At 39.1% G+C, this 27983-nt stretch overlaps 1 protein-coding gene across 2 annotated transcripts; it reads left to right on the forward strand.

The window, feature by feature from the left end:
• AASS (aminoadipate-semialdehyde synthase) lies at positions 1-27904 on the forward strand. Of its 2 annotated transcripts, none has more exons than XM_039726768.1 (24): positions 1-154; positions 1941-2161; positions 3245-3421; positions 4054-4138; positions 4874-4941; positions 5051-5197; positions 6182-6260; positions 6353-6480; positions 6639-6787; positions 7958-8080; positions 8232-8343; positions 8872-8931; positions 9023-9090; positions 12765-12886; positions 15097-15226; positions 16090-16200; positions 17488-17596; positions 17980-18120; positions 19996-20163; positions 22305-22400; positions 24013-24128; positions 24307-24395; positions 24725-24901; positions 25358-27904. In XM_039726768.1, the coding sequence occupies exons 2-24, from the start codon at positions 1949-1951 to the stop codon at positions 25474-25476; spliced, it is 2787 nt and encodes a 928-aa protein (XP_039582702.1). In that variant the 5' UTR covers positions 1-154; positions 1941-1948; the 3' UTR covers positions 25477-27904. The 2 variants fall into 2 exon arrangements, with proteins under 2 accessions (XP_039582702.1, XP_039582701.1); XM_039726767.1 differs by lacking the exon at positions 1-154 and adding an exon at positions 184-697.
• The last annotated feature ends 79 nt before the right edge of the window (positions 27905-27983 follow it).

Here is a 27983-nt window from a genome sequence, read left to right on the forward strand (position 1 = left end):
TCAGGGAGGTGTGTCCCGCGGTCAGGGAGGTGTGTCCCGCGGCCGCCTCGCGGTTGGCTGCGGCGCGGGGCGGCGGCTCCGCCGGACCTCGGCCGGAGGAGGGACCGGGGCCACAGGCCGTGCCTGCCGCTGTCCCGCTGCCCCGCTGCCCGAGGTAGGTTCGGCGCTGCCCGGCGCTCCGGGTTTCAGCGAGCGCTGCCCGCCGCCCTCAGCCCCCTCACGCCGCTTCTGCCCCTGCCCGCCGCCGCCCCTCTGCCTTTCCCCGCCGCTCTCCAGGGGTTTTCCCCTCAGCGCTCGCCCCTGCCGGCGGGAGGCCCCTCGCTGTGCTGCTCGGCACTGTCCCAGCCCCAGTGATGCTGGCGGCGGGGTGAGCCGCTCCCAGCACGGGCCGGGAGGGACCGGCGCGGCCCGGCCCCGCGGTCACTCGGCGCGCTGGGGCCGGGAAGGGCTCCCAGCGCTGCAGGCTTGGAATGCTGAGGTTAGTTTCACTTTTACGACGGGATGTGGATATCGCTGTGGCTGAGCCTGAGCACACACAGGGAGGCATGCAGACGAACTTCTGGCCTGCCAGAGGTCACCCGGCTGTTTGCTCCCTGCCCGGACACCCACCATCCCAGCGCACTCCCGCTGGAAGGCGTCGCTTCTCTCCTTGTGCAAGTCCTCTGCGTGAGGGAAATTTGTTTCACTGCAGGCTTGGGTATGAGGTGTAGTGTTTTAGTACAAACTGCTCTCATTGTTACGTTTTAGTGTGCATAGATAGTGTTAGAGATAGTGACTTGGTGTGACAAGGCTTCCTGTTTTTTGAGAGGGATCATTATGCGCCTTGACAACCCTCTTAGCATGCTGAGAAGTGCCAAAATACCTCCAACTTCAGTACAATAACCTTTGCTGGTGGACAAATGTAGCCATGGTAGGAAGGCAACACTTGGAGCTGTTGTAGATGACTGTGTGCTTTCCTTCATGCCATCTTTTCTGTGCTAGTCCCTCTGGTGTTAAGGACCTCTGAAGTCTTTAGGTATATAGAGATTTTACAAGTTTAAGGCATGAGGACAAGCAGGATTTTCCAAATTATTCAGATACGGAGATTCATGTATTATCTGTTAAAATTGTGTTGGAAACAAAGTTCCCATTTTTGAAGCCTATCTCTGAGATTCACATCTTTTAATCACATAAGTATCTGAAGGCCTTAGGCTCCTGGATACTTGATGCTGGACCTGGCAGTGTCTGTGCAGAAATAAGCAGTGGCATGCAGGCTTCACTGGGAGTAAAGAGGACAAGATAGAAGATAAAGGGGTTTTTGTCTGCAGTGGGAATCTGTCCTAGTGAAGCTTTTCCATTTTGCAGAGAATTCATATTAGGGTGAAAACCTGTTGTTCCTGGTCACACATATGCTCACTGCTACTCAGTAGTTAAGGTCTTGACCTTATCTTCCATTTTTGGCCTGTGGAGCATTAGTTATATACTTAGTGCTGAGCTTTCTCTTGTAATCAACTGCCTGCCATACAGCCAGTGTTCTGCTTTCTTTCTGTGTGTTTGTTCGTTCTGACCTTGATGCAAGTTTTGATGGTCTTTGCCTGGTTTATGGTGGCAAATGAATATAATTGGAAAATCTAAGTTTCCAGAATTATTTTTAAGCCCTGTAGTTAAACACTAGCTGCATTAAAAGCCTTCCTTCACAATAATCAAAACAATTACTAAAATTGAAAATTTGTCTCTAAGGAGAAAAATCACAGGAGACAAACTGTCACCTCATCAGACCAAGATGTAACAAAATTTACTGAAATTGAATTGTCTCACAACAGTAGGGTGTAACTAGAGTATGAGGTATTTGGTTTATGTTTTACAGCAGATGCTAAAGGAGACCAGAACTTTTGCACAAACAGTGTCTGAATTGTGTACGTACCTGTATTGTTTTATTGCTTTTTCTTTGCTGCCATCAGGCTTTACCATGCTCCGAGCCTTTAGTCACACAAACGGTAGGTGCGTGTTCCACCACGCTAAGTGCTGGCACCATCGTAAGTCTGTGCTGGCCATCAGGAGGGAAGATGTCAATGCGTGGGAAAGAAGAGCACCTCTAGCACCAAAGCATGTTAAGGAGTTGACAAAGATGGGGTACAAGGTCTTGGTGCAGCCATCAAACCGGAGAGCCATCCATGAAAAGGTAAGATCCCATTTTGAGAGACACAAGCAAAATCATCGTGCAGTTATTAACCATAGTACAGGAAAAATAATATTCGAATGCCATTCATGAGGAAACATATAAAACCCCCAGAAACATGTAAATTTTGTTGCTAAATGAGGAGTCGTGCTAGTAGAAAGGAAAAGGAGTAGTTTGTTTAGCCTTTTAATGTAATATTGGCACCATGGTGGGTTTTTAGTGCTGTTTTTCTTAATTTCATGTCCTGTCATTACTCTCCCTAGAAGTTCTAGTTTCTCTTGAAGTAGAATCTTGGGAATTTCTTTAACATTGTTTTTTTTGTCTTCTGATTGTGAGAAGGCAAAGACTCTAAAAAACCCTGTATTTTTTAAAAGAACAGGAAAGATGAATCTGGTGAACTCCACTCTTGCTACAATCCTATTCCTCATGTGAAATGAGGAGAGTTTTTTTCTTTAATGCTGTGAGCTTCAAGACAGAGAGCTTTTATAGTTTTTGTAACAGCAGTAATATTCTGCTGTAAGATAACTGAGAAAACAGATGAAAATTGAAACAAAAGTAGGGAATTAGTCATTACTTGCACATACCACCTTTTAATTAAAACACAGTGCTTTTTTAATCAAAGTGCAGATCATACTATCATATTTCCTTAGAAATCACTCTTCAGCTTGGACTTGAGCTTATACAATTTTATAAAATCAGATGCCATCAGTTTTCATATTTTTGAATTTTTCATATTTCTCTAAATTTATTTCCAAGTATTTGAACATCTGACAAAGTGTTTATTGTTGCAATACTGCAGGATACTTCAAATTTAGTAAAATATCCTTTTTGTAGTCTTTAAATGTAAGATGAAGTACTTTACTAACACATAATTATAACTTGGCCTCATATAATAGGACAATAGCATGGTAATTCAATTTGATACTTGATACCTCTTTATCAAATAATTTTGTGAATGTATCACATGCAGTAACTTGTTTCTGCTTGGTAGAATTATATATTTCCCCTCTGTTCTAGCTGCTAATATGCTGAGATCTGAATAAGAAAAAACACAGGAAAATTTTCTTTGATTTTTCTCTTTCATAGGAGTACGTCAAAGCAGGTGCCATTATTCAAGAAGATATTTCTGAGGCTTCACTGATAATAGGTGTGAAGAGACCTCCAGAGGACAAATTAATCCCTAAAAAGAACTATGCCTTCTTCTCTCACACTATTAAAGCCCAAGAGGCAAACATGCCCCTTTTGGATGAGATTTTAAGACAGGTAAATGATGTCATATTGAAGATCATTGTCAGTTAACATGAAATGGAAACTGAACTTAAGTGTGATCACGAGCTTGCTGCCTAGTGTGGTTATTTCCAGGACACATACTTGTGAATGGCTAACGCGGATAGTTCTCAGTATCCTTTCCTGAAACTGAGTATTTCTTGCTCAGAGGATCTTGTATTTGCAGTGTTATTCTCTTCATGTGCATGAGGCAGATAAGTTGTGAGCATGGTGTGCTCAAGGGAGGCTCTTTCTCCCTGAGCACAAAGAGTTGGAAAGTTCCTAAGCTGGAGTACATGTTGACCATTTCAGAGGAAGGCAGCCATCTGACACTGAAATGAGCAGCCTCTTGGCAGAGGATGTGAATGGGCCTGCAGCAGCTGGAGTGGAACATTGGGGAGCTCTGTGCAAAGAGGGCATGGGCAGTGCAGACACTCTTTCAAACAAGAATTCAGTGCAACTGTTACGTTTTTATTTTTATACTTTAATCTTATTACAATATATAAACCCATCAGACTCTATCAATGAAGAATGACAAAGGCATGTGAAAAGGTAGTTCCTGGGAGAGCAATGTGCCACAGACTGCATTCACTGAAAATTTTAATACTCAGTTTGCTGTGTATTTTCAGGAAATTCGACTGTTTGACTATGAAAAAATGGTTGATCATAAAGGAATGCGAGTTGTGGCCTTTGGAAAGTGGGCTGGTGTAGCAGGTATAGTGTATAAAGTAAAGGCAGGCTTGCAACGAGTGACTTCCTGTAATACTTCTGGTTGTCTGTCCTTCCTGAAAGTTGAGGCTTGCAATGTGTTTTTAACTGCATTTTGAATTCTTGCTTTTAACAGCCTTTTTCCATTCTGGTTTGTGCCTCCCACTTTCATGAGACGACATGTCAAATAGATTCCTGTGGATTCCTCACAAATCTAATATTTTATGCTGTTGTCTTGAAGTCCTGTTTGTCCATTGAACTATCTGGAGCAGACTACATATCAAGAGATCAACTGATTAGGCTTTTGATAAGAAAAAGGCTGCTGTCAGTCCTGAGAGCTTGAACAACATCTGTTTGTCATTGTTATGCATTTAATCTGATTCTTGTGTGGCATGGTTCTCATTTCTTTCTACTGAACTTTAACACTGTTTCTTTAGGAGACTCTTTTATTTCCTTCTTTGGAATCCGGTGCTGTGGATACACCTCATGAAAGGATATCTGAATATTAAATGGTGCCTAAATGCATAAAGTGCCAAGAGCAAGTTTAAGGTCACAGATTGCTATTAAATTTCTCCTTCTCTGGTTTTATGTAGACTTTCTTTAGTAGTAAAGTATTAATATAAAAACATGGGGAAGATATCTGGGATAATTGGTGTCTTCAGTCAGTCTCTGCAGTTTTTAACTGGGCATATTTGTAATTAAGACTGATGGTCAAATTTTCTAATTTTTTTTTAACAACAGGAATGATCAACATTCTGCATGGACTGGGTTTGCGATTTTTAGCTCTGGGTCATCACACTCCCTTCATGGTAAGAGTATGTGTGTATTTGTCTTTAGCTAAATAACATTTCAGTATCTGCTAGTTATCTGTATTTGAATATGAAGAATATCTTGATTGGTCTGTGCCTTTGATTTCAGCACATTGGGATGGCACATAACTACAGGAATAGCAGTCAGGCTGTGCAGGCAGTACGGGATGCTGGGTATGAAATTTCACTGGGACTGATGCCAAAGTCAGTGGGGCCCTTAACATTTGTGTTTACGGGCACTGGTAATGTTTCGAAGGTAAGAATTGTCTTCAAAATGAAATGCTCTATAATTGTTAATAGACATTCTTGGCATTTGATCTCTATCAGGCTGAATGGGTTGATGGGTTCATTTTGTTTGCTTGCACTTCACATTTTCCTTTGCCAGTAACAATTTTTAACTACCGTAAACTAAAATGTTTAATATGAGGTCATGCTTAACGAGGCTGACATGCTAACTTCTTATCAAAGAACATGGATTAAATCTTACTGCTTCTCTCTCCTTTCCAAACTGCATGTTTTCTTTCTCCCTCTCTCCCCACTGTTGACTCTGTGCTCACAAGGTAAATTAATCACTCCATTAAACTATGGGGAAAAGAATTTTTTTTTCCAACACCTGCTGAGTTTTTATGTCTGGATATCATTGACTTGGCTTATAAGTGCTTGACTTCAGGGCTGTTTTCTGTGACACAGGGAAGAGGCATACCCCTGGTTTTGGCCACAAAGATCTGTTAACAAGGCTCCAGGTATAAAGTGAAGTCACTGCCTGCATAATTTGTTCTTTCTAGCCAAAAGGATGGTGTGTCTGAAAATCTTGTGGTTGTGATCACAGCTCATTGGGGAAGTCATCTTGTAGTTCCTGGCCTTTAGAACAGCCTGGTTGATAAAGAGTGGCTTCAGGGATCTTTCCTAAAGAGAAACTGCTCCTCAGAGTGGCAGCAAAACCCTCTTGTGGCTGAGTTGAGGCCTCCCATCTCAGCCATTAGAAATGTGAACCAGGCATTGGATTGTAGTTTAGGCATTCTGCAGTAGTGGGGAATGATGTAAATTCCTTGCACATAACACCCAAGCTGCTTAGTTTTGTGTGAGCAGGAGTATGTGTGAAACAATGTGTACATCTCTGGAGCTGTTCTCTGGCAGGGCTGTCAAATTGTATGTGGCATTCCAAATTTGTTTTCAAACACCAAGTGAGCAGTGTTACATTTATGGTCTACTTATTCTAAATCCTACTTCATGATTTCAGGGTGCTCAAGAAATGTTCAGTGCTCTCCCATGTGAGTTTGTGGAGCCACATGAGTTAAAGGAAGTTTCCAGATCTGGAGGTATGCAGTGACAATAGTGATAAAAAACACTGAAACCCTTTGTGTCCAAGTATAAGAGCTAATTTTTTTTAATTTTTGTTTTTGAAATTTAGACCTCAGGAAAGTCTATGGAACAGTGTTGAGTCGTCACCATCATCTCGTGAGGAAACATGATGGACTATATGATCCAGTAGACTATGAGAAACATCCAGAAAATTACATTTCTCGCTTTCATGTAGATGTGAGAATCTCTTCTATTCTTTTATGAAAGGTTTTCCACAGAGTGTTTGTACTTTTCCATATTCATCATTTGAGAGAGTATTAAAATACTAGACCAGGTGCTTTCAGCTTCTTAAAGTACTAGGTGAAAACATCAGGCATCTGTAACTGTCTTTGCAGGTTGCACCCTACACAACTTGTTTAATTAATGGCATATACTGGGAGCAAAATAGTCCTCGCTTGCTCAGTCGGCAGGACACTCAGAAGCTGCTGGTGCCAGTTAAATCTGCTACTGGTGCAATGGATGGCTGTCCTGAATTACCACACAGGTAAGACTCATTTCACTTGTAACAATTCTGCACTATGATTAACTCATAGTGTTAGGCAGTTTCACCACAGTACATAGTAAATTATTCTGTTTATTTTACATTGTCCCTGTAGCATGTTTTAAAGTGCCCCATTGATTTAGCTCATCTTCTTTTGTGCTTTGCAATCTTATTTTCACAGTTTGGAGTTTTTGAAAACATCACAGTAGAAATGATTTACAGGTATCATCTGTCTTTCTGCAGAGGTAGTTCTGCCACCAATTTTCATACAGAATCCAATACAAACAAAAGTGTGATATCTGGGAATGTACCTGCTGCACCAGTATTGGTAGACGTTTCTATGTCTGAGCAGAGTTTTAGGGAAAGTTCTTCCTACCCTGTCATTTGGCATGTACAAGTTCAATAACCATTCCTTAGCACCTCTTATTTCTGCAGCAGGTAGTGCTGCAGAAGCCCTGAATGCTTCGCAGCCCTGAATAGTTTTAAGGATAGAATGTGGGGTGCAAATCAAGGGTTAGTCTCCTTTCAGTGGGGATGGGAGCTACCCTTTCTCTCATAGCCCTGTCATAGATTGGGGAGGACATGAAAATACATCCAAGTGAGGAATCTGGTCTTTGTCTCTTCTCTGTCAGCTCTTGACACCTTTCTTTCTCTCACATGACAAATAAAGAGTTGAAGAGTTAACCTTCAGTGGAGCCAGAGGCTGTGCATTAGGCTAATGAATGCTTCACCTGCACCTGCTGTGAGCTGGTAGGAGGCAGCTGCTGCTTTAGGCTTCCCTTTAGGATGGGAAGTTAGTTTAATGCAGGACTGCGCAGGCACAACCTGAGGAAATTGGTAGATGGAAAATGAATGGGAGGTGTTGGCAGCACATGGCATAGAGAGAAAATATCATGCGTGAATGGATTGTGCCAGTCTTTCCCTGAAATTGGAAGCTGTTGATAGGAATGCAAACTTGATGACTACAATAGGGCCAAATATCCATTATATTTCTGGATACAATATTTTGTGTTTTGTTGACTTCTAAATTGGTTGACATGAAGAAATCTACAAGTTGCATAGATCTTTTCACATTTCTCTTATTTTCTGTTCACTTGTGACCATTTATACCTGTGTTTCTTAGTAATTTATATAATGCTCTATTCTGCTGTCTTTTTATTTTAATTGCTTTAGACTTCTGGCCATATGTGACATTTCAGCAGATACTGGAGGATCTATAGAATTTATGACCGAGTGTACAACAATTGACAACCCATTTTGTATGTATGATGCTGACCAGCATATTACTCACGACAGGTGGGAGAGCCCTTACTTTGTACTGTTTTCCATTGTAACTCATAGAGTGAAACATTATACTGAAAAAAATCATGCATTTATAACACTTCTGAAAGGTGGTACCTCTCAGGTACTAAGAGGTAGTTTAGAAGAGCTGTTTTCTCTCTTTCAGTGTTGAAGGCTCAGGGATTCTGATGTGTTCCATTGACAATCTGCCAGCTCAGCTTCCTATAGAAGCAACAGAGTACTTTGGGGATATGCTTTTCCCTTATATTGAAGAGATGGTAAGAGCTTATGTGTCCGACAAGAAGGTAAAAGGTTCAGAATTTGGTCTGCTTGTTTGTTGCTTTTCTGGTCTCCTGTATACATTTAAAAGGAATCTGCTGTAGAACATAACTGACTTTGTACTTCAAAAAAAGAAAAAGAACTTTTGAAGTCTTGAGGCAATCCTTTGAAAAGGAAACATGTGAATGAGACATGAGTGACCTGGATGTCTTAGGGATTTGTCAAGAACACTTTCTGTAGGCAGAAAATACTCTCTGGTAGGTAGTTCATTGCTTCTGGACCCTGCACCAGATGTAAACATCTGATTTTCTTGGGCACTCAGCAATCCCTTACAGTCAGACTGTTGTTGGAATTCCTGTATTTTCCTAAAAGTGACCAAGTGATGCTGATTGCAGCCAGAAGTATTTCAAATATACCAGATATTGGTATTGTTGCATGCATTTAAATGTTGCTCAAAATCTTAATGTTTTACTTTGAGAAATATTTGGTAATAAAATGACCTGATTTGAAATAATTTATCTCCACAGCTGGTATCAGAAGGCTCAGAACCTCTTGAAAAACAGAATTACTCGCCTGTTGTTCGAGATGTAAGTTTTGCAATTTTGCACCCTTCTTGTCTTCCCCTGCTTTGAAATATACAGACACATAAAGCCCTTAAAATCTTTCATATATTTCCAGGCAGTGATTGCATCTAATGGCTCACTGACACCTAAGTATCAATATATCCAGAAACTGAGAGAGAACAGGTAATGTATGCTCTTAAAGTTTATTTGATTCAGGATTTAAAAAGCCATCCTGTCTGCATTCTGTCTCCCCTTTTACATTAATTTATTCTTGTGTCTTGGTGGAGTGCATCTATACTGCACTGTGTCTAAATGTCTTCTAGGTTGATGATCTCCTTATTTCTTCATGCACATTGCTTAAATCATTAACATGTGTTGTTAATAACGTATATTAAAGTTGAGAAAGTGGTCATTTTTCTCTTTCTTGCATTATGAAAACTGCTTTACCAGAGGCAGAGAACAGTCACATGCTACTCTGTTACTCCTTGCCCTTTTGAAAAGGATGTAACACACAGTCATTTGAAAGGAATGCCTGAAAGCAAAAGGCTCTTGAATATTCCTTGAATCTAGTTACTTCTTGTATGGCTCAAGTGCTGTGCTGTGTAGTATTGTTCTGTGACTGGATGTATTGAGGAGACTCTGAGACTTCTTGTTATATTCATGCACCTACAGCTTCAGCTACCACTTCATCCCCACCCTGTCACAGCTGTTATGTGCCAGTGGTAGCCTAGAGTGAATTAAGCTAACAAAAGTATAAATAACCTGTACATCCCTTCCATTCCCCTTGCCCCCTTACTATTAACAAGTATCTATAGTTTACATATGAAAAATGTTAATTTCACAGTAAGTGGGTTCATGTTCATAGTCAGTGACAGCTACACTATACATCTTACAGAAATTTAAATTGGTCTGACCATAAGCACTGCATGCACTATGCACTAAAAAGTGTGTTGACTTCTGCATCTCAAACCCCTCCAATTTCCTTTGAGACTTCTGGTTATGAACTTGTGCATGATGAGCTATAGGTGAATTTTTCACACTAAGTAATGTGCTATTTGCCTCTTAGAGGCTTCAGCTCACAGTGATTTTTGTTCTGTGCTCTTTGCTAGACCCCTTCAAGAGGCTATTTCAATAATAATTTTTTTTATTCCTCACACAGTTCAAGGATATATTCATTTTAGCTTCCTCCATAATCACTTGCATGGTCTTTTGTGAACTGCCATGGAGACTTAATTTCCAAGGGTGGTTATTTTTGTGTAGATTTTTGATATTTCTTTACATCTGTGTGCTGCATGTGATGATCATTTGTTCAGTGGTGTTGTTCACTTAGCTGTCAGAAAAGCAGGATCTGCTAACAATACCCTCCTTTATTTTGCAAACTTCAGAGGTGATGCAAATGAAAGAAGGGTTTTACGGCTTAGGATGTGATGGTTTAGAGATGTGCTCTTGTTCAGGCCCTATAGGAATTATGTGGCTTGTTTCCACTCTAGAAAAGCATTATCCTACATCCAGTTTAGTTTCTGAGGGTTCTATTTAGACTAATTGCCAATACTCCTTCAAGTCTGTGAACATTTCAGACATGGGACAGTCAGACTGTATGAGCTGAACTCTCTTGGCTGCCACTAGATTTACCAAACAAACTCAACATGCTTCTTAAGTCCTTACTTGCTTCTTAAGTCCTACTGGTTTCTCACCCACAGCTGTAAAGGCACATCACATGAACAATGTAGATATTATTTGTAACTGAATTATTAAAACTCATTTATAGAAAGTAGGCATAATCTGGAGCTGTGTAGATTCTGTTTTCATGCTTGATGGGTCATTTGGCAGCTCATGTTTTTGCCTGTCCGAGAGTGAACATGCTGTGTTTGATTCAAGTGGGACTTCATTCTATACACTAAAAAAGTTTTGATTAAATATGACAAGTTGGATTGCAAAATCCAGCTTGCTTTCATATAAGAATTTCTCTTTCATCAACACTCCAAACTACCTACCACTTCTGTTCTCTAAAGCATGGAGAGGAATTCTCTTTCTCTGCCTCTAAGAGTGCAGTTGTGGAAGATGTTCTGATAGGAGGAAGAGGAAGAAAATCTTTGGATTTGCAATATAAAAGGATATGATGGGCTTGGGCGGCTTTCTTTGAATGTATTAAATAATGATTTAACTTTTTTAAAAAAATCATTTTAGGAAGGTCAAAATTTACAGTAATCTATAGTAATAATTTAGATTAGAGAGTTGATACATTGGTACATACCATTCAGATTTAATTATCTGAAAAGAATAATTTTTTTAAAAGGCTCTGAAATAGGAGGAAAGGAGGATGGAACATCTGAAATTTTGGACAGTAATTCAAGCTTTACAGTACCGATACAGTAGGCTGGAATGTGCTTCAGTTGTATGATATAGATGTATTTGGTATTGATTTAACTCTCTTCATTCAAAAGTGTTTTTTCAGTGGCATTATTTAAGGCCTTGTGCCCCTAAATGTAGTCAAATACTTCCTGCCATGCTTTAGGTTGGGCAATAGTGCTCTGGTTTGTCTTGGTATTAGGTGTTGCTCTGGCAGACTTTTACACCATCTATCATTGTTATAGCCATTTTTGAAATGAAAAAACATAACCGAGATACTGACTTTTGGCTGCCATGAGAAGCCTCAAAAACATCTGAACAAATATTATTTAGTAAACATATGGTTGGTCCTCTTCTAAGGTCAGCAGGGTTTCAGCAGAGTAGAGATCAGCTAAAGGTCAGGATTCTTTCTGAGTCATAATCTGCAATACTGGTATAAACTCTTAGTGGACAAAGGGGAAACTGAGGCTCTTGCTTATATGCTTATGAAGATTCCCATGAAACTGTATCTTTGAAAGTCCTACCTATTTGTTGTAATTTATTTTCAGGGTATGGGATAAGAAAAGCCAAACCTCAATCTCCATTAATTAGATTAAACAGCAGAGCTGTGAACACCTTTCTTCAAAAATAAGAAGTGCTTTAAGATTTTTTTCTTTTGGTAAATAATTTTTATCTGTGTAGTCATACGTTAGTTTCACAATCCTGATTTTACAACTTAATGCAAATTTAAGCTAAAAGGAAAACTAATTATAAACAACCAAAATGTGTATTCCTGTTATGATTTATGAATTTATGAGACCATATTTAAACAACTGCTGAGTGCATTATTCTGGTTGACAGAAAGAAATGCAAAATCTGATGTGAATACATCTTATATTGAAAGTCAACAGGAGATTAACTTAAATTTATTTACGAGAGTAGTAGTAGTTAGGTTGAAGGACTGTGATGGTTTTCAAATCTGAGTCCTTGTCTGCAGTGATGATTTCTTGGTTGGCCATTAACTTTTATTTGACTTTTATTGACTATCATGTTCCTGTGATGAACTAATATGAACCTAGTATGATTTACACAAAACACTCTTTCACCAGAATGATTTAATGTCCTTTAACAGTTACTGTGATGTAAAGGGAGCAAGGCAGAGCCTGGAATCCCTTTCTGACAGCCCAGCATGACATTGGTGGCCCTTGAATTGCCAGATTACAGTAATTTGGCCATTGGGAAAAATACAACTGAGGAAAGTTTTGATGAACAGCTAGAAGAAATTGGAGAAGCAGTGGGAATTCTGATGGATTTGATCATGTTTATGTTAGAGGAAAGGAGCTATAAGCTATGCAACAGAAGAATGGAAGCAGTACTAGATAGTCCTGGATCGGGTAGCTAAGAACTTGACTCTTGGTCTGACTAGAGTTCTTGGTTTGTAGACTTACTAAAACATATTTCTTCTGTTAACCTTGGCAGCTTACAGTTTCCTTCTGTGTAATTTTAATTTTGCCTGTAACACCTTCTAGGGAACAGGCTCAGTCACTGAAGATGGGTGATGAGAAGAGGGTTTTATTGCTTGGATCTGGTTATGTTTCTGGCCCTGTGCTTGAATATCTCACTAGAGATTCCAACATTGACATCACAGTTGGTATGTAAGAATTTGTTTTCATTACAGTATTATGTCTTGCTGAAGCATGTGGCAGAACCCTTTTCATAAATAATAAATGGATGTGGTTCTGAGAAGAGATAAAGGAAATCTTTGTTATTATGCATGGCAGAAAAGGATTTTTTAGCTTTGTGAGCATTTTGAATTTAAATAATTGACATAGCCATGTTTAAAGTTAACTGTTTGCATGTGTAACCTGAGGGAAATTAGAAGTATTTTTCCTTCTAACCCGCTTTGGGCTCAGGATTGGTTTTGTAGATAGTCAGTCACTTTTTTGGTCTTTGGCCTTGTTTTCAGCCTCACACAACAAGAATATGAAAATGTTTTTATAGACATCTCTATGAGTTAAGGAGCTGCTTTTCTTATAATGAGTGTCTTGATGGTAAAACTTCAGACCCTGGCTTTCCTATGAGCACCAAATGCCAACTTGTTTATTCCTCTGTTTTGGTTTTATCTGTAGCATATTTCAGGCTGGGCATCTCAATAATGCTTTTCCGTACCCTTAATGATGACTTTACCCTGATTTTGGGACTTCAGATTTAAAACTCAGGCTCTATTGCCTTATTGCCTGAAAGATACTCTGCTGGGAAGTGGTTTCCCTTAGAACTTACAGTTTTATTGCCATTGATTGTTGTTGTTGCATTGTTTTGTTTTTTTTTTCTTCATGCTACTTTCATACTTGGCTCTTGGCTGCTTTTTCTACCCTTCATGGTCATAACTACAGTACTTTTAACCCCTGGGAGAAGATTTACTAGGAGGAAGAGGGGAAATCTAGGAAAGCTGCACCATTGTTGCGAGCACTGCCTGAGGTGGTGGAGAGGGAAGGATTACAGCAATTGGCAGTGCCCATCCCTTGTAACTACAGAGGTGACATCCACTCCCTGCAGTGCAGTAGCAGGAAGGGAAACCAGGTGAACTGGAAGATCTGTTTTGCCAGGCACTGAACAAACATAGCCTCTTATCTGGGTAGCTTAAAAACAAGCAGTTTCTACAGCACACATGCACACAAATAGCACAGAAGGAAAGGGACATGAAGATATTACTTGTTTAATATTTTGACAGCAGGCAAGTAGGTGCAGAAAACAAAACACACATCCAAGTGCCATGTTTGGCTTTGTACTGTTAGGCTACACCACTTTAAATCCAGATGATGAAAACTTTAATTGGGAAAGCTTCATGTAATAAACTTTTTTTTTAGTTTGAATTTGTAGATGATTTTGCCTAGCTCTTTTCCCTTAGCACAATTTCATTTGTAGCGTATAGAGAAACACCTTCTGGTAATGTTTATTTCCCACTGCTGTGGAAAGGCCATAAGGGAATAGGGCCCTAACTCAGAGGCACAGATGCTTTTAATTATCCATAACCTTGTGCCCTGCCTGCTGCCTTCTTTGACCGTTCCTTTTTCCTGGCTGTGTTCTCCAGTTTGTGCTGGCAGCATGGTGACCTTTGAAAGGAAATTAGTCAGATGTAGCAAATACTGGTTGTGTTACTGTCGTTCTCTTTTTCAGTTCTGCTTTCCTTATAATGGTAAGTGCTGATGCCTTTTAATTCCCCAGAAGCTTGTGCCCCATATGCTGTCTTCTTTGGCCACTCCTTTTTTGTTCTCTCTGGCTTGTGCTGGCAGCATGGTGAGCTGGATGGGAAACAATTAGAGGTGGCAAATACTGGTGGTGTTATTGTGGATCTCTTTCAGTTCTGCTTTCTTTGTAATGGTAGTTTAGTGAAGGCAAGCAGAGACTGGGTTTATTCCATTTAGTTATAATATGGTATTTGGGATTGGGAGGACTAACGCTGTAGGTAAATACTAAAAGTAGTCAGTTTGAACCTTTTACTCACACTTGACCTAAGCTAAACTTAACGTGTCTATCTTTTTCAGGTTAAAAATGGTGATTGATATGAATTGGTTTTTGCTTTAAGCTATTAAGCTGTTATTGGCTGTAAATAGGAATTTTGTTAAAGTGTGTTGAAAGAGAGTTTCAAGATATTTCTTTATAAACATGTGGTATGAGGGATAGAGTAAGTTTTTCTGAACACATTTGTTTACAAAATGACTGATTTTTCTTTAACTGTTAGTGAAGGAAAAAATGCATGCAGCTGTTTCTCTTTGGGAAATATGGCACAATTATACATGGGTGTGCTTTAGACTTGGCTTCATCTGTAAGTAACGGTTTATTGTTTTAATTTTAAAACAGTATCTGACATGAAGGAGCAACTTGAACAACTGACAAAGAAGTACAGAAATGTTACTCCAGTTCATATGGATGTCCTTAAGCATGAGGAAAAGCTGTCCTCTTTGGTGAAAAAACACGACCTTGTGATCAGGTCAGATTTCTGTGTAAAACATGATAGGCTCAACCCTAAGTCATGCTGCTCCTTTCTTCTAGCTGATTGACCTAAATCTACTTATAAACTTGTTTTCTAATGGCCAAGATGTGGGGTTGTGTTTGTGTATGTAAGTAGTTGTAACTGGCTGCTGCCTTCTTGTGTAGCAGGGCATCAGAACTTTAAAAGGGGTTTTGACTTCTTCAGAAGTATTCACCAGTTAGGTGGATTTCCTTGTTAATGTGAAGGGCCAGTTGCATCCGCAGCCTTATGTGTTCCTGGGATCAAATTTTCTTGTTCACAAGAGGAGGCAAAATTCTGGCATCTTGGAAATTTCTTCTGAATATCCCATTAAGAAAGAACTCATTCCAGATATTGATACAGGGAAGGGACTTCATAGTCCTTGCCATTGTTTCTTTTGCCACAGCTGTCATGAATGTTGCTTCCGTTCCATGTAGAGCTTGCTTTTCACAAAGTAGTTCACCAAGATCATTGTAATGCAAGCTTTCTCAAGGACAGTTTCGCAGTTTTGCATCTTCTAAACCTCCAGCATGCTAGTTTAGAAGATGTCTTTGGAAAGAAGTCAGTGGTTTGTGGTTCACAGATAAGTGTGATGCTCTCTCAAGAATGACTTCCCTATTATTAGATGCCCTGTTCTGAGTGCATACAACAATGCTGTCCTGATGGGGTACTGTTTCACTTTCATAGGTATGGAATTGCTCAGGGCAAGGCAGATATGACTGTTTTTTAAACTGTTACTGAAGCTCTTTTGTAGGCATTCAAAAAACTTTTGAGTGTCTTTCCAGTGACAGGATAAGTCACTGGTTGAATTTTGATGTTGCATGATTCTCCTTCCTTTGTAGTTTGCTGCCTTATTCAGCACATCCTTTTGTTGCTAAGAAATGTATTGACCACAAAGTGAACTTGGTAACAGCCAGCTACTTAACACCAGCCATGAAAGAACTTCAGGAGAGGTAGGTGTGGAAGTAGCATCTCCCTGGTGTTGCTTCCTTCTTTAGTGCATTATCTGAATATTTTGCAGTCTGTTACACCTGCAACACTTATTGTGAATTACTGCTTTCTGAATTCTTTCTGCTTCTCTTTCTGTGATGGAGGACCAAGTAACTTTCCCATAGGTGCATGTTGCAGAGTGGAGCAATGAGTGCATACCCCAACCTGGTTAGACTAATGCTGTAAATAATGGAATGTATTTTTCTGCCTGTGTCATCCTATTTCATGTTTATGTGCCTTTTCCTCTTCCCTCAGACCTGTTAAGATGTTTGAGCTGGGCTGATATTCAAGCTGAGTAGCTGTGCTGTCATATTCTACCAGCAAGTTTGTTTGTCATCCTTTGCCTTTCCATAATAAAAACTCCTTCTTGGCTTATTGTATATACAGTAATTTCCTCCTTCATGCTCTTCTTTTGGACATGCCTACTGTATAATTTTCAAATTGGTGACAACTCTAGCTAATGTGGCTGTTGTCCTCCTTACTATGCTTGGAAGTTGTTTTGAGCATGGAGCTTCGTCTAGGTGTTCCTCTGAGTCACAGTATTGGAAAATCTGAAGTGCATTCAAGTGAAGAATTGTACATGCTGTGTCTTTACAAAAGATAAAACACAAAAAGCTAGACTGGTAGAGAATCAGTGTTGCAGAAAGTGAGGGATATTTAGGATCCTGTCCTACCACTCTTACTGAGAGTATAGCATGCTCTCAGGAAAAAAAAAATAAAAAGGGCACTTCTCATTTGTCAAAAGGCAAACTGATTCTGAAAATAAAACAAATCCTTGGTTTGTGGTGGTAAGTGAACTCCTCTGGGACTGTAGGCAACTATTAGGAAAAAAACCTCCAAATACTTGTAGTTTTGGAAAGCAGGCATTTTAGTCTCTCTTCTGAAATAACGTGTTTTGTAGGAGCTCTTTAGGACAATTATGACTAGCTTTGTGCTGCTCTCTGCATACCACCTTCCTGTGTTATAGCACTGTCCAGGAGACTGTGGGATATGAATAGCTGGTAGAAAATTATTTTTCCACCAGCACCTAGGTGCAGAGAAGTAAGAGAAACAAAGGTTAGAAGGCTCTTAGATGGGTGTCACTTTTCAGGGTTTAGTATCTGCTTTTGTTTCTTTATTCCCACAAGCTGCAGACAGAACCCAGAATTTATTGTGTTGGAGAAGGTTGACTGGGCAGATTGGACAGATTTATGGAATAAAATGCCAGTAATAGTGAATATTCTGAGTCTCTGTGTTTCTATTATTTTTAGTGTAGAAGCTGCTGGTATAACAGTTGTCAGTGAAATGGGCTTGGATCCTGGTCTTGATCACATGTTGGCAATGGAATGTATCGACAAGGCGAAAGAAGTTGGTGCTACGGTAAGGTTAGCGGGTAGTGCGTAGATCTGCCAAGATTATGTTAGCAAAGTTGTTCTTTTAACACCGTGCAGGTTTTGAGCATGTCACTGATGTGTAACAGACTCTGGACATTTTACTTTTCCTGATGCTTTGAATTTCATAGCTACTAATTCACTTGGTGAGACCATCAACTAAGATGGCCCCGCTCCAGTGTATCTTTTGGTTTCCTCTCCTTTACAGGCAGTGCCTGCAGTTTCCCCCTCCCCACTGTAGATCCTTCTCATCTAGCACATTTGGGGGATAACAGAAATTTTAGGAACTGATGGTGATTCTGCAGGGTAGATCTCTATGCATCCTGATCTGTCTTCTCTTCACTTTTTCTTTCCTGTGGATAAATCTGACAGGTTATATCATACACTTCTTTCTGCGGAGGTCTACCAGCTCCAGAGCACTCTGACAATCCTCTGAGGTACAAGTTCAGCTGGAGTCCACAAGGAGTGTTGCTGAATACAGTTCAGTCTGCTACGTATTTAAAAGATGGAGAGGTGAAGTAATGGGAAAAATTTCATTTAAAACCAGACAAAAAACTGTGGTGTTTGGCTAAGGAAGGAACTGGGACTTGTAAAATGTTGTGTTTACTTTCAAGCCAGTGGCAGTCAGTTGCCTAAGCTAGTTGCATAAATCACTTAGTCCTGTATTTGAAGCATGATGATACCTAGCTGCTGCCAGCTTAATACTTACTATGTAGAAACTGATTGCCAGGAAGGAATTTATTCTAAAGACTAAAGCACTGGATTGGAGTTGATTTTTCTGGGTTCAACTTCCATTCCTGTTGGGTGTTGCTTTTGCTATTTAATTGCCCTGTCTTTGGTCCTGTGAAACAAAGGTGAGAATGCTTGTCTATCTAGTTTTGTTGATAAATCGAACAGCTTCATTTTGTACTTGCACAATGCATAACAGAACTCTTGATTCCTTTCTCTTTTGGTGCAATGTGTAATACCAATAACCCACTGAGTGGGTTTTGTGAAATGCTTTTGGGTCTATTTTATCGAAGCTCTGTTTTGCTGTTTGTGCAGGAGTCATTAGACTTAACCTTACAAATGTCACTGCTTCTGTTTTATGTAAACATTGTAATTGATTTGTGCAAAGCTATTGCAAGCCATTATCACATTTCTGCTTTCCAGCACTATCTATTTCCACTGTCACTTGCTCACAGTAGTTACTGCAATTGTCAAGGAGACTGCCTTGTATAACCACTGTAAAGTTTAGCTAGTTACCTAAAACTCTTTGATCTGCAAAACTTAGAAATTTTTTGAAATATAATCTTTTATGTTTTATGACATTTTGGTGCTCTACTGTTTTTATGGAAGTAAGAAAGGAGAAATGCAGGGATTGTATGTTGGATCATTATTTAAAAAGCAATGAAGTATAAGTTTCAGATGAAAAGGGTTCTTGGAAAATGTTGAAATATTCTATTTCTGATCTGGTTCATCTGTTGCTGGGAAAAATTAGATCATGCATATGAATGAATCATTATGTGAGCACTAGATGAATTTGTCAGTAAATTTTGCAATTTCTCCTCCTTGCCTCTAAATACTTATGTCTTTGACCATTGTGTAGGATTCTTTCACACACCTGTCTTGCCTGGTAAACACAACAATATCTTTTGGTATTGCTGCAGGCTTCACTGCTTTAGTGTTTCTTTTATAGGTAAAGCTTGTCCCTTTGCTCAGAAGTCAGAACATGAGTTTTTATTGATGCTGTGTAGCAGATCTGGGCTTTAGCTGCTTGAAGGAAATAGGATTCAGGGCTATGGTTGGGAGTGGTAAGAGAACTAGTCACCAGTTTTGTTGTTTTTCTTCTATGGTACTTTGTAGCTTCAAGTAAAGATACACATGGACAGTAATTTTATGTACATGTGATATCACTTGATTTATTTTTATATTTTTTTAAAAAAAGGAGCAAACATCCATAATTTTGTTTATATCTGCTTTCTCTCCCATATAACAAACACCAAACAAAACCTAAACAAGATAATAAATTATTTGACCAAAAAGCAGAGAGCTCATGGGTAGACTCTCCCATCACACTGGTGCAGTTAGAGGCATGCTCCAAAATGACATTAATGTAAGTGAAATGAGAACGTGCCATTTTAATATAAGAGCAGCAGGAATTAACTGTGTGTGTGAAAAGAACATGGCTTGTTTTAGCCCTTTGATGGCTGACACACTGCATGCTCTTCCTGCACCAGGTATGATTAAATGGCTTGGGCAACTGCTTTATTTAGATTGGGCGTTTGTTTGCACTTGAATGCCAAACATGTTTTTCCTGTTTTTGAGCATACTTAATCTTTTCTGTTCTAAAATAAGTCAAATACAACTGCTCAAAAATAATATTAGCTGTTCTTTCACAAACTTTAGATTATCAATATTCCACCTGGAGGAGCGTTACTGGATTCTGTTACTCCAATGGATTTTTTCCCAGGATTAAACCTTGAAGGTTTTCCTAACAGAGACAGTACAAAATATGCTGAGCCATATGGTATTCAGACAGCTCGCACTTTGCTGAGAGGCACCTTAAGATACAAAGTAAGTTGTTGGTGTTATTATTAGTAATTATTGCTTTCCTCAAGAGATGAGTGTTGTAATTTCAGTAAAAATCGTATTTAAAATTCAGCCTTTTATAGGTCTGCACTTGCTGTTCATGAGCTCCCCATTATCCCAGTTGAGAGACAACTGAAAGCAGTTATCCTTTTCTTTTGTTAATGTAGCTTTACCTGGTGTATTCAACAGGTATTTGCTGCAAAATAGAAAAATAGTTTTATTTGTTTTGGACAGTTGGTCAGTTGTCTTGCATAGTCTGTGTTTCCTTTTTTTATTCTGGCTCTGTGTCTGGTGTCAGATCAATAGAAGATTAAAAAAAATTAAATACTTCCATTTTCTTATATTTCCATGAAAAACATAATGTAAAAATCTTACAGAAAATTATGATTTTCTGTCAATCTGAGAATGTTTTTCATTAAGTAACTACAAATCTTAAATTTGAGAAGCTTTATAATTTTGGTCAGCTAAGTAAAATATTAAGAGATAAATGTGTTTTCCTTCTAACTGATCAAGACTTTTCCTTTCATTTGTTAGATGTCCAAAGCAGAATCAAAATGTTTTGATGTTTTTCTGTCAGATTTTATTTTTTCAATCAATATACATTAAGAAGGAATAAATCTAGAACCATATTGAATGTTTGAAAAAGCTTAATTATGTCTGTTAAGGTTTATGCTAGGGTTTAAATTATTGTTATTTGTCCATAGCCTGAGGAAGTTGTATGTCCTTTTTGTCTTAATTCCCCTGTTGCAGTACAGCAGCATTTTTTCTGTATTTCTAGGAGGGAAGCTTGCTTAGATAAAGGCATAGAAGAAGAAGGAAGGCCAATATGGGGGAAAAGGGTTATAAATTGCAATAGCTCTGTTTCTGTCAGTGTAGATACAATCTCTTTTTTCAGAAGAGATTGTAAAACTATGTGGGAGGTGTCTATATCATAATGGAATCCTAATATGACAATATCTCTTCCATTCCATTTGGTGCCTGGTAAACTTTCTTCTTTTGTATGGGCTAGCACAAGGAACTGCGAAAGTGTCAGGATGACATGCCAAGTGGATGTCAGTGTGCTGAAGAATGCTGTTCCTGTAGTTGGTGCTGGCTGTTTTCTTAACCCCCATGGCAGGGCCAGCATTTTGGGCTGGGGTGGTGTTGGTAAGGTTGTGGGGAAGGGTTTCCACAGCTCTACCTACATGGTGCTGACATGGCAGCACAGGGTGCTGAGCAGGACAGAAGTTAGTGTTGGCCCTTTGCACATACTGCTGTGCTGCAGAGCAGAAGCCAGTCTGTTCACTGAGGAGGCAATCATCTCCTAAAAGTGCCTTTTAGAGATTAAGTTAGATAGCTAATGGAGTCAATTTAAAAAGAGGTGTCACACAGAAGGATTGCAGTGCAAGGCCATCTGAGCTGATAACCTAGTGCTCCAAATAAGGGACTACTAATTGAATTAGTTTTCTTTCAGGGTGCTTTATTTCCTCAGTTCTGCTTTTTTTGTGTTTCTAGTCACTTGCATGTAAGTGCTCTCAGGTATTCAGCAGGTGTGTGGGAATGTTAATGGGATACAAAGAGAAGTAAGCAGAAATCAGTTGAGACTTTTATTGTGCAGCCTAATGCAACCTTTGCCAGTTCCTTTTAAACCATTCTACTGCTTTGTCTGTCTGATATTCCTGAAGATGAGAAATAAGCACACAGGATTCTTACCTTTAAAAGCAGCCTATGTGATGTCCACACAATCCCAGTGGTGTGAAGCTGGGTGAGCAGAGTTCCTCATTGTGCTCTGTGTATTCAGTAGTTTGTTTATGGGCCAGCTGGCTGATACAACCCCGCAGTGATGGGCTGGGATTTCAACTAGTGCTGGCCAGCTGAGCCCTTTCATCTCAGCAACCAATGGTGCTTGCCATGGAAGTATTGATGACAGAAAAAGCCATTTAATAAAAGTATTGAAAAGTGGGGAAGGGAGGAGAGGGGCTGGGGAAGACACTGCTCTGTGGCAGTAACTTCACTGGCATCAGGTTATTGTGGCTGGCTTCCCAAGGGAATAATTATGGTTATGTCTATCACTACATTCAAACCAAGGAGAAATACCTCAATTTCAAGTGATTAATATATTTAATGGTGTTATTCTTTTATTTCAGGGATATTCTAGGACCATGGGGGGCTTTGTAAAACTAGGATTAATTAACCCAGATCCTTATCCTTTGCTAAGCTCAACTACACCACCTCTGACCTGGGTGAGTTACTCTGCTTACTCTGCCTTCTTTCCTCTGTTTTATTGATGGCTTTCTTACTGCTAGACTTGGGTGTACTTAGCAATGAGAATCTTCTATTGCATCCCAATCTTTGATTATTTTTTCCTGGAAATTAGGAAAACTTTCTTCAGTGGGAATGGAATAAGGTACTGGAACAGGTTCCCTGATAGATTCTGGAGTGTCTGACATTGGAGGCTTTCAGGTCTCCGCTAGACAAAGCCATGGCCAGATGTTTATGAATTGTCTTATGTTTTGTGTTAGTCACAGTCTAGTCCTCAGTGCTCTGAGTTTGCAGTGTCTATATTGTTACTGAGGGCTTATGAGGGTCAGTGTAAAAGCATTTTTCAGGGCATCAAGAAGTAAGAGATTGTGCATAAAGGAGTATATTATATTTTTTCTATCGAAATTCTGTACAAACATTTTTAGGTCTTCTGTTATGCAGCTTTTCTGTTTTGATTTCGGGTGCCTTACTTCATCTTTATCACATCCAAGACATGAGATGTGCTGCTGTTACATTTGACAATCAATATTTTTCTCTGTAGAGACAGGGTATTTCATATTTCAGTAGGGGTTGGAAAGAGCTGAAGAATGTCTTGAGTATTCTCAGAACAAAGAAAGAAAGTGAAGAGGCCGCAGTCTTGCTTGTCTCTGACTAACATATAGTATTAGGAAATGAGCAAACTCTAGGAGTTTTTAGGTGGCCATATGGGGATTACTTTTATTTTTTTTCTTTATTAAAGTTTTTTTAAAATTTTGAGATAATTTTTTGTCTACTTTCAATTTTAGGGTTGATATTTTCAAGTTTCCTTTGTAAAGATGGCTGGAATTTCCAGTTCTTCTAGCCTCAATGAATAAGTATACAGTGTTATGTAATCTGTAAAAATAGCTATAAATTCATTATTCTCACTGCAAACATTTTTTAGCGATGTTTTTACATCTTTATCTACTCTGTCAGGGAAGTAGAAGAGAAAGGCTAACACGAGCTTGTAGACTCTGCGGTTCTTGCTTATTTCATATCTTGCTCATAGTTCTTTTCATTATCCACATTGCTGTGAATGAAGCAAGCAATAATTAGCATCTAACTGGCACAAAACAGCCTTCAGATATGCACAAGTATCATGAGAAATCTCTTTGGTAACACTCACAGGACTGCCAGAGCCTTTGTTCATCTTATTGTTCTGTTTCCTTCTTTTAAAAGAGACATTCTCCATTTCTAGACCAACTGAAAGATATCCTATCTCCAAATTTTCACTCTGTCAGTCTCCAGGTGGCTTCTCTTTCATCCTAATATCCTCCTTGTGTTCCTTGTTTATGCAGTTTCTATGTTCTTTGCTGCCAGAGGAAGGGATAAGACTAAGATATGGGGGAAGCAGTAGAGGGGTGGGGTACAAAGTCTTTTAGGAAAAGATAAACCCTATTTTCACCTGTTGTGATTAAAATTCTCAAACTTTCTAACTTTCCCAGTACACATAAGCTGTCTTCTCTGAAGTCCTGGATTTTAACTTATCTTAGAGTAGCTGGTTCTCAAAACCTTGATTGAGATGGAGTGGGAACAGATGTCAGGCCTTCACAAACCTTTTTTGTTTTCAAATAGAAAGAGCTCATGTGCAAACTGGTTGGAATTAAGTCACCTGCTGAGCACCATGTTCTTAAAGAAGCTGTATTTAGCAAACTGGAGAAGGACAAAAATCAGTTGGAAGCAGTGGAATGGTAAAATTTTCCAATGATTTTGAAAGTTTAAAAATGAAAAAAATAAATGTTTCCAATTCTAGCTATTTTGGTTCATGTTAAGACTGTTAAACTGGTATGCTGAACAACTGGATATTAAAAAAATGGGATGAAACTGCTGATAGGCAATGATGTAAGACTTCCTCATTTCTTCTGTCAGGTTAGGTTTATTGGGAGATGAACCAGTTCCAGCAGCAGATTCCATTGTAGGGGCTCTTGCAAAGCACATGGAGATGAAGCTGCCCTTTGGTATGTGAAAAATTCTTTTTTATGGGTTTGAAGGGAATAAGGCAATATCTTTTATTATCCTTAATTGGATTAGTTTTCTCACCTTCATTAATAAACCTTCATGATAGGTTTTTTAATGTATTATGATGTTCCCTACTTCCCCAATTTATCATTTTCTTTCCTGTTACACTTTCAGTTTGATCTTAGAGTTCTGTCCTCCTTAACAGTCCTTGCCTTCAGTCACTTCCCTGATATACATGCTGTGTATCTGCAGTGCCTGGCTATTCAGGAACCTCATCTTGATGTGACTGAAATACAAGTAATGAATAGTTTGTGTGCTTTTCTCTTAGGCACTGGAGAGAGAGATATGATTGTTATGAGAAGTGAAATAGGTCTCAGGCATCCTTCTGGTCATTTGGAAGACAAATTTATTGATCTGGTTGTCTATGGGGATAACAAAGGATATTCTGCAATGGCTAAAACAGTAGGATACCCTGCAGCTATTGCTGCTAAAATGGTTCTAGATGGTAAGTGGCTATTCCAACTTCAGTAACAGTATTTCAATCTTCTTTATCTTCCTGCCTGTAGAAAGTAAACATATAGTGTCTCTTAAGTATATTTACGTGCATTTCTTTTAATTTGTCAGACACTTCCTGTCTTCTTTACAGGAATTTTTAATCTGCATATTTGGAAGTTCGGACGTTCAGTGACAACTATTAATTTACTGCTTAATCCTTAATCTTAAAAACAAAGACTTTTAAGTAATTTAATATTAAATGTTACTCTAGTATAGACAAAACCTTTAGCATGATAAATTATAATTGATTATGTGACAGGGCTGAATGAGTCAGCAGTTCCCTGCACTTCCATCTGGCAGTGTCCAGCACAGCAATCCCCACAAAAACCCCACTGTGAAGCTACCAAAGCTTTCTCAAATAAACCTGATAGAGCACTAACACTGTTTTTAAATGCCTTTATTTCAGGTGAAATAACTGCCAAAGGCATGGTCATACCTTTGACAAAGAACGTTTATGGGCCAATACTTGAACGTGTTCGGGCAGAAGGCATTATGTACAGTACTCGCAGCATTATCAAACAGTAACTGAAAGCAGTGCATTTAATCCGCTTTTGGCTTTTTTTGGTTCCCCCATTTCCCCTTTTAGAATCTCAGTTTGGACCAGCTAAAGGGAGCACCTGCCATTTCATATGCAAATGTTGCCTTCTATAAAACCTGCCACCAGGCTGGATGTAGAAACTTGATATTCACAGATTGTGATACTTTCCTCTTAAAATTGTTAAGCTTTCATGTTCATGTTTCAGCATCAATCAGATCTTTCCTTATATCTTTTCTAAAATATCTCAGAAGGTTTTTGGTTTTAGTTATTAGAGTTTATCTTCTAAGTTTATAGGGTTATTATTGTGACAAATTTGAGCTGAAAGAGAAATCTATTAGTGGATTATTTTGTGGTGGAAAAGTCTGGGAAATGAACTCCATCAATGAAGTTTGATTGTTCATGTGGTAAAACTTATTTTTCAGAAAAATGAAGATGGACATGATATTTAAATTTTAAGTCTGGTTGTCCCTTTCACTTTAGCAGTGTTCATGAATGTTTTCACAATAGCAATATGAAAAAATAGTTTAGAAATTATGCACTACTAGCAAATAAGTTCCTGTTAAATCTTGAAAATGTTCACTTCTGAAATATTTGAGACCTAGATCTTAATTTTTTAATCACTTTATAATGAATGTAAATTTGAATTAATTGGAGGAGGAAGGAAATTCAAAGCAAACTTCCCCCCATAACCTTTCTTGTTACATAGTGGAAGCTGGTTGCAATATATTGAAATACCTGCTGTTACGTGTTGCCTTGTGCTGTGGAGAGAGCACATTAACATTTAGCTCTGCAGCTAGAAGGGCAGTCTGAAATACAACACAGTTACTGTGCTTAGAAAATGCTCCAAATGACATGTTTACTCTCCCCACTTACACTGCATGCCTCATCCAGGTTAAGTACTGTTACAAAGGGAATACATTGTGTAGTATATGCAGCTTTGAAATGCACTAGGTTTAGAGGTTTAAATTGCCACTTTTTGAGTTAGCTTCTGTTCTGCTAGCATGGGTTTGAAGCATTCACTTGGGAAACCATGCCTGTTACTCAGTACTGTGTCACTTTAGCCTGATGGAGTTTGCCAGCTCATTTGCTGGTGTGTGCTGTGCTGTCAGATGTGTCAGCCCTGCTCTAGCTGCAGTTTAGCCACATCAGTCCACAACTGAACTTCAGCCCAAGTGCAGCTTCTCTTTAACATAGTACCAATTGCATCCTTTCGTTTCAGGGCTGCTTCTCTGGCTTTGCTTAGAGATTTCTACACTACCTTGCAACTCTAAGCATGGCTTAGACTTCACCAGTCAGGTCTGTGAGGTGTAATGCTGTGGGCAGGTTGTATTTGCACTGGTACCTGTGCACCTGCCTAGAGCTTTTCTTTTCTAAAGCTGAATACTGAAGCAGGAAGCTGTCTGCTTTCAGCTTTGCTCACAAATGCACTTTGCTGATAAACGCCTTTTCCTTCCTGAGAACCGGTGCTGTTATCACAGTTCAGAGAGGCTGGAATTCCAGGTGTTGTTTTGCATGGTAGGAAAAGAAGCCATAACAATAATTCAAGTTTTGATCTTCAGCTTTTGCTACTCAGGATTTGGATTTTCTCTGTGCAGATGCAATGAAGAAGCAACTGCTAGGGAGTTAGGTGAAAGGAGCCAAAGGGAGAAGGGAGAATGAAGGGCAGGCAGCATCAAATATCTGTTACTGTGAAAGAGAAGGACCTTTTCTACTGAACCAATGCTTTTTGTAATGTAATATCAAATTTGCATTCTGTTACAGTTCTATGCATATATCACACAAAATCCTGTCTCCACCAAGTTCTTCTGCTTCTCACTGATCTTACAGGCTGTTTGTTGGTCTGTTACCTGGCTGGTAGATGCAGCTGGGTGAGGATGGAGCCTGCAATGAAGTTCTGCTCTCTGCTGCCTCCTCCTTCTCCAGGCAGATTAATGGCCTACAACTAAGGGTTAATTTATACTTGTACCTGCTGGTCCCTTCCAGTCCCGTGCTTGGTGAGACCAGGATTTACTTGAGAATTCTCTGTCCCCTCCCTTAGCCCACAAATACACAACCACGGAGTCGTTCCTCTGTATGTATGCATGCACCGTACTTGCTTTTCTGCCTTGGAAATGCAGTATGGGATGAAAATCAGATTTTTTTACAAATATCTAATATTTTTGGAGCACTAAAGAATGAGAACTGCAGTGTTTTCATCAAGAAAAACTGCTACTATTTTTGACACATTTTATATTGGAATATATTTCTAATTCCCAGCGCAATGCTGCATTGTGTTTTCTATGTTTAGACTTAAATGAATTTATTGCTTATCTTTTTGTATGAAGATTATACTTCTCAGTTCTCTTTGCATATTACTAGAAAGATAACTATATCTTATACATGACATTGCTTGAAAAATAAATCTGAACTCCTCTGTTTTGTTGTCATGTCATCTTTACAGTCTAATGATAGGATGTACCTGAATGGGATTTTGTTTTTCACATAGATGGTTACA

Source organism: Passer montanus, unplaced genomic scaffold (assembly GCF_014805655.1).
Source record: "Passer montanus isolate IOZ18808 unplaced genomic scaffold, ASM1480565v1 scaffold6, whole genome shotgun sequence".
NCBI classification, from domain to species: Eukaryota; Metazoa; Chordata; class Aves; order Passeriformes; family Passeridae; genus Passer; species Passer montanus.